Genomic DNA, 4,518 nt, shown 5'->3' with positions numbered 1-4,518 from the left:
CTTGTTAGCTCTAAACCCAGCCCGCATTTTTTCCATCCACAATTATTAATTCTGGATACTATGTTGGTTCTAGCTACAACGACGCTAGTTCTACATTGTATACAGTCAGTTCTAGCCCACACCTTGTTAGCTCTAAACCCAGACAGCATTTTTTGCCTCCAAATTGTTAATTCTGGTTACTACATTAGTTCTAGCAGCTACGACGCTTGTTCTAGCTTGTATACAGCCAGTTCTAGCCCACATCTTGTTAGCTCTGAACCCAGCCAGCGTTTTTTGCCTCCAAATTATTAATTCTGGTTACTACGTTAGTTCTAACAGCTACGATGCTAATTCTAGCTTATATACAGTCAGTTCTAGCCCACACCTTGTTAGCTCTAAACCCAACCCGCGTTTTGTACCTCTACAATTGTTAATTCTGGCGTATACGTTAGTTCTAGCTGCTACGACGCTAGTTATAGCTAGTATACAGCCAGTTCTAGCCCACACCTTGTTAGCTCTAAACCCAGCCCGTGGTTTTTTCCTCCATAATTGTTAATTATGGCGTATACGTTAGTTCTAGCAGCTAAGACACTAGTTCTATCTTATATACAGTCAGTTCTAGCCCACACCTTGTTAGCTCTAAACCCAGCCAGTGTTTTTTTACCTCCGAATTGTTAATTCTGATTACTATGTTAGTTCTAGCAGCTACGAAGCTAGTTCTAGTTTGTATACAGCCAGTTCTAGCCCACTCCTTGTCATCTCTAAACCCAGCCCGTGTTTTTCACCTCTACAATTGTTAATTCTGGCTTCTACGTTAGTTCTAGCTGCTATGACGCTAGTTCTAGCTTGTATACAGCCAGTTCTAGCCCACACCTTGTTAGCTCTAAACCCAGTCCGCGTTTTTTACCTCCACAATTGTTAATTCTGGCTTCTACATTAGTTCTAGCTGCTACGACGCTAGTTCTAGCTTGTATACAGTCAGTTCTAGCCCACACCTTGTTAGCTCTAAACCCAGCCCGTGGTTTTTTCCTCCACAATTGTTAATTCTGGCTACTACGTTAGTTCTAGCTGCTACGATCCTAGTTCTAGCTTGTATACAGCCAGTTCTAGCCCATACCTTGTTAGCTCTAAACCCAGCCTTTTTTTTGCCTCCAAATTGTTAATTTTGGCTACTACGTTAGTTCTAGCTGTTACGACGCTAGTTCTAGCTTGTATATAGTTAGTTCTAGCCCACACCTTGTTAGTTATAAACCCAGCCTGTGTTTTCTGCCTCCTCAATTGTTAATTTTGGCTACTACGTTAGTTCTAGCTGCAACGACGCTAGTTCTAGCTTGTTACAGCTAGTTCTAGCCCACAACTTGTTAGATCTAAACCCAGCCCGCATTTTTCACCTCCACAATTGTTAATTCTGGCTTCTACATTAGTTTTAGCTGCTATGACGCTAGTTCTAGCATGTACACAGTCAGTTCTAGCCCACACCTTGTTAGCTCTAAACCCAACCCACGGTTTTTTCCTCCACAATTGTTAATTCTGGTGTATACGTTAGTTCTAGTAGTTAAGACGCTAGTTCTAGCTTGTATACATCCAGTTATAGCCCACACCTTGTTAGCTCTAAACCCAGCCCGTGTTTTTCACCTCCACAATTGTTAATTCTAGCGTATACGTTAGTTCTAGTTGCTACGATGCTAGTTCTAGCTTGTATACAGCCAGTTCTAGCCCACACATTGTTAACTCTAAACCCAACCTTTTTTTGCCTCCAAATTGTTAATTCTAGCTACTATGTTAGTTCTATCTCCTACGACGCTAGTTCTAGCTTGTATACAACAAGTTCTAGCCCACACCTTGTTAGCTCTAAACCCACCCCGCGTTTTCTGCCTCCAAATTGTTAATTCTGGCTACTACGTTAGTTCTAGCTACTACGATGCTAGTTCTAGCTTGTATACAGCCAGTTCTAACACACACCTTGTTAGCTCTAAATCGAGCTCGTGTTTTTTGCCTCCACAATTGTTAATTCTGGCGTCTACGTTAATTCTAGTAGCTACGATGCTAGTTCTAGCTTATATACAGCCAGTTATAGCCCACACCTTGTTAGCTATAAACCCAGACCATGGTTTTTTCCTCATGATAATATTGTTGGCTCGTTCGTCTGCATGTCTAATATCGTCCACATAGTCATTCTATTCTGCTTTAGTATATTTGTAACAAGCTGATTGCAAAAGATTCTCCAAAATCTGAGTATCCTTTGCCTTGAAACCCAAATCCCTCAACTTCGTCCTGAAATTCTCAACTAGATACAAAACACATCTAGAGTGTATAACATCTAGAAAATATTCTATGACTGCTTCTCTGATCCTCTTATCCGCATCAGATATTAAAACTAGCTTGTGTGGAGGGTTGTATGGATCTGACCTTTTATAAAGAATAGACCATAAACCTATAATAGAGTTAACAATGAATGAGTTAGAACTAGCATGAACTATAATAGAACTGACATGATTCATGTTAGAACTAACCTTGTAAGAACCAATTCCATTTGACGTTATTTTCTTGATCGCAAATGCAATAGGCTAATGGAAATATCCCCTGATTTTCATCATATGCCACGGCGCTGATGAGTATACCTTTGAATCGATCTTTCAGAAAGGTATCATCCATAAATATAAGTGGCCTACAACCGTTCAAAAAACCATTTATGCAGGCGGCATAGCAGATGAATAGCTTTGAAAACCTCCCCTCGTGTTGTTCAACATGAATGTAGCTACCTGGGTTTGTCTTCTTAACCTCTTCTACATACCTAGACCATTGAAGATTATGTGTTAGGATCAACATTTTTCAAATTAATATATACAGCCTAACATAAATGAAATTAGTGTGTATGTTGTAGATATTATCTTCTTTTACCATCGTAATTGATCGTAGAACTCATGAACATCACCATATAGTTGCTCTTGTGCCCTTTCTTTACCCCACCATATCTTACTATAATCGACCCTAAGCCCATACGAACTTAGAAACTCCTTTTGTACGTCGATAGGTCGTAAATCCGGTCGGACCTTTAACATAGGTAGTACTTGGGTCGCAATGAATTGTCGAGAGGCCCTAGATTGACCTGTATTATTGCCATGATTCCCACAAGTGTGTTTTTCCACGAAGGTTTTTATTTCAAGTCTGATCTCATTTTGTGTTGGAGAGGCAAATAACATCCATGGATAATTTTGGGCTTTCTTGAACCGACAAACGACTCGAATACGCTTCAGTTCATTCTTGGCAAACAAGTACTCGGATTTTTTGGCCATGGAATAGTATAACAAAGCCAGTCTTAATTCCTTCGCACTCTCAAACCGTTGTCCCTCACCGGTTAAAGCAGTATGCCACCAAGCAGGAATCCTCTCTGATCTGCTAATCATGTCATCAATCATCAGAACATTATCTCCGGAAGGATTGTCATTGGGAATCCTATCTGGAACACATGTGGGCGTCGACAACGGCGGACCACACTCTATACTTTTTGACTTCGTACTGCTGGAAGCGCTGCAAATATAAAGAACATAAACAACAACTGTTTGTTTTAGAACTGTCATGGAATCCGATTGAACTAACAAGATTTCAATTAGAACTAACATGAAATCGTTTAGAACTAACTATTAGATCTAACACAAAATTTGAACTAGAACTAAATGTAAATCGATTAGAACTAACAATAAGTCGATTGCGACTAACAATTAATAGATTATAGCTAACAATAAATCTATTAGAACTAACATGTTTAGTACATTCACATAGAACAAGAACTAGCATGAATCTCCTTCATACGCATAGAGCTGTAACTAGAATTCACAGCGGTTAGAACTGACATGAAATCGATTAGAGCTAACATACGCTAAAATCAGAGCTAAAATCCAATTACACCAAACATGAAACTAGCATGAACTAACATTAACTGATTTTACAATTAACGTCGTGAATATTGGTCTTAGCATCAAAAAAAAAATCATTGGCCCTACATTTCTTGTCGATCTTGCTCGTTGTTGTGTACTTTTTAAGAATCCTCTGTTTCTTTGAAAGCTTACATGTGAACATCCTTTAATCATCTGTTATGGCAATGCTCCACCATAGACGACAGATCATCTTCGTTCTCAATGGAGAATTTGAAGCTTCCATTTGTTTCATCCTTGTATGACAAACTTAATGAATCATATGAAAGATCTAACCTCTCTGACACATCAAATTTTAGATCCAGAATGGTGGTTGAAGAGTTAATCTTCATGAATACTGCTCTATCCCCTGAAGCGACAATGCAGATGGTGTCCTTTTCAGCCATTATGAAGTGGAGGTAAGAGTAATGGATCGAACTTAGGACAAAGAGGAGTAATATAGAGAGAGTAATGAAGAGAATTTTCGTCTGAGGAAAGAGTAATGGATAACTAAATACTTATTGCTCATGATAGAGAGAAATAATGGGGAAATTTCCCTCCATTTCTTACAACAGTTTGCATTTAATGGGATGTGACGAAGCGTCTAGGGATGAAGGAGAAGGGA

General features: G+C 39.2%; 1 protein-coding gene across 1 annotated transcript; it reads right to left on the bottom strand.

Annotated features, from left to right (window-relative positions):
• Positions 2,157–4,300, bottom strand: LOC109835121. The gene is made up of 4 exons (XM_020403116.1): positions 4,191–4,300; positions 2,881–3,510; positions 2,493–2,773; positions 2,157–2,413 (listed from the first exon to the last, which is right to left on the bottom strand). Exons 1-4 carry the CDS (start codon positions 4,298–4,300, stop codon positions 2,157–2,159), a joined length of 1,278 nt encoding a protein of 425 aa, XP_020258705.1.

Source organism: Asparagus officinalis, chromosome 3 (genome assembly GCF_001876935.1).
Source record: "Asparagus officinalis chromosome 3, Aspof.V1, whole genome shotgun sequence".
Lineage (NCBI taxonomy): Eukaryota > Viridiplantae > Streptophyta > Magnoliopsida > Asparagales > Asparagaceae > Asparagus > Asparagus officinalis.
Note: the sequence above shows the minus strand (reverse complement) of the source record. Positions and strands in the feature narration are given on the sequence as shown.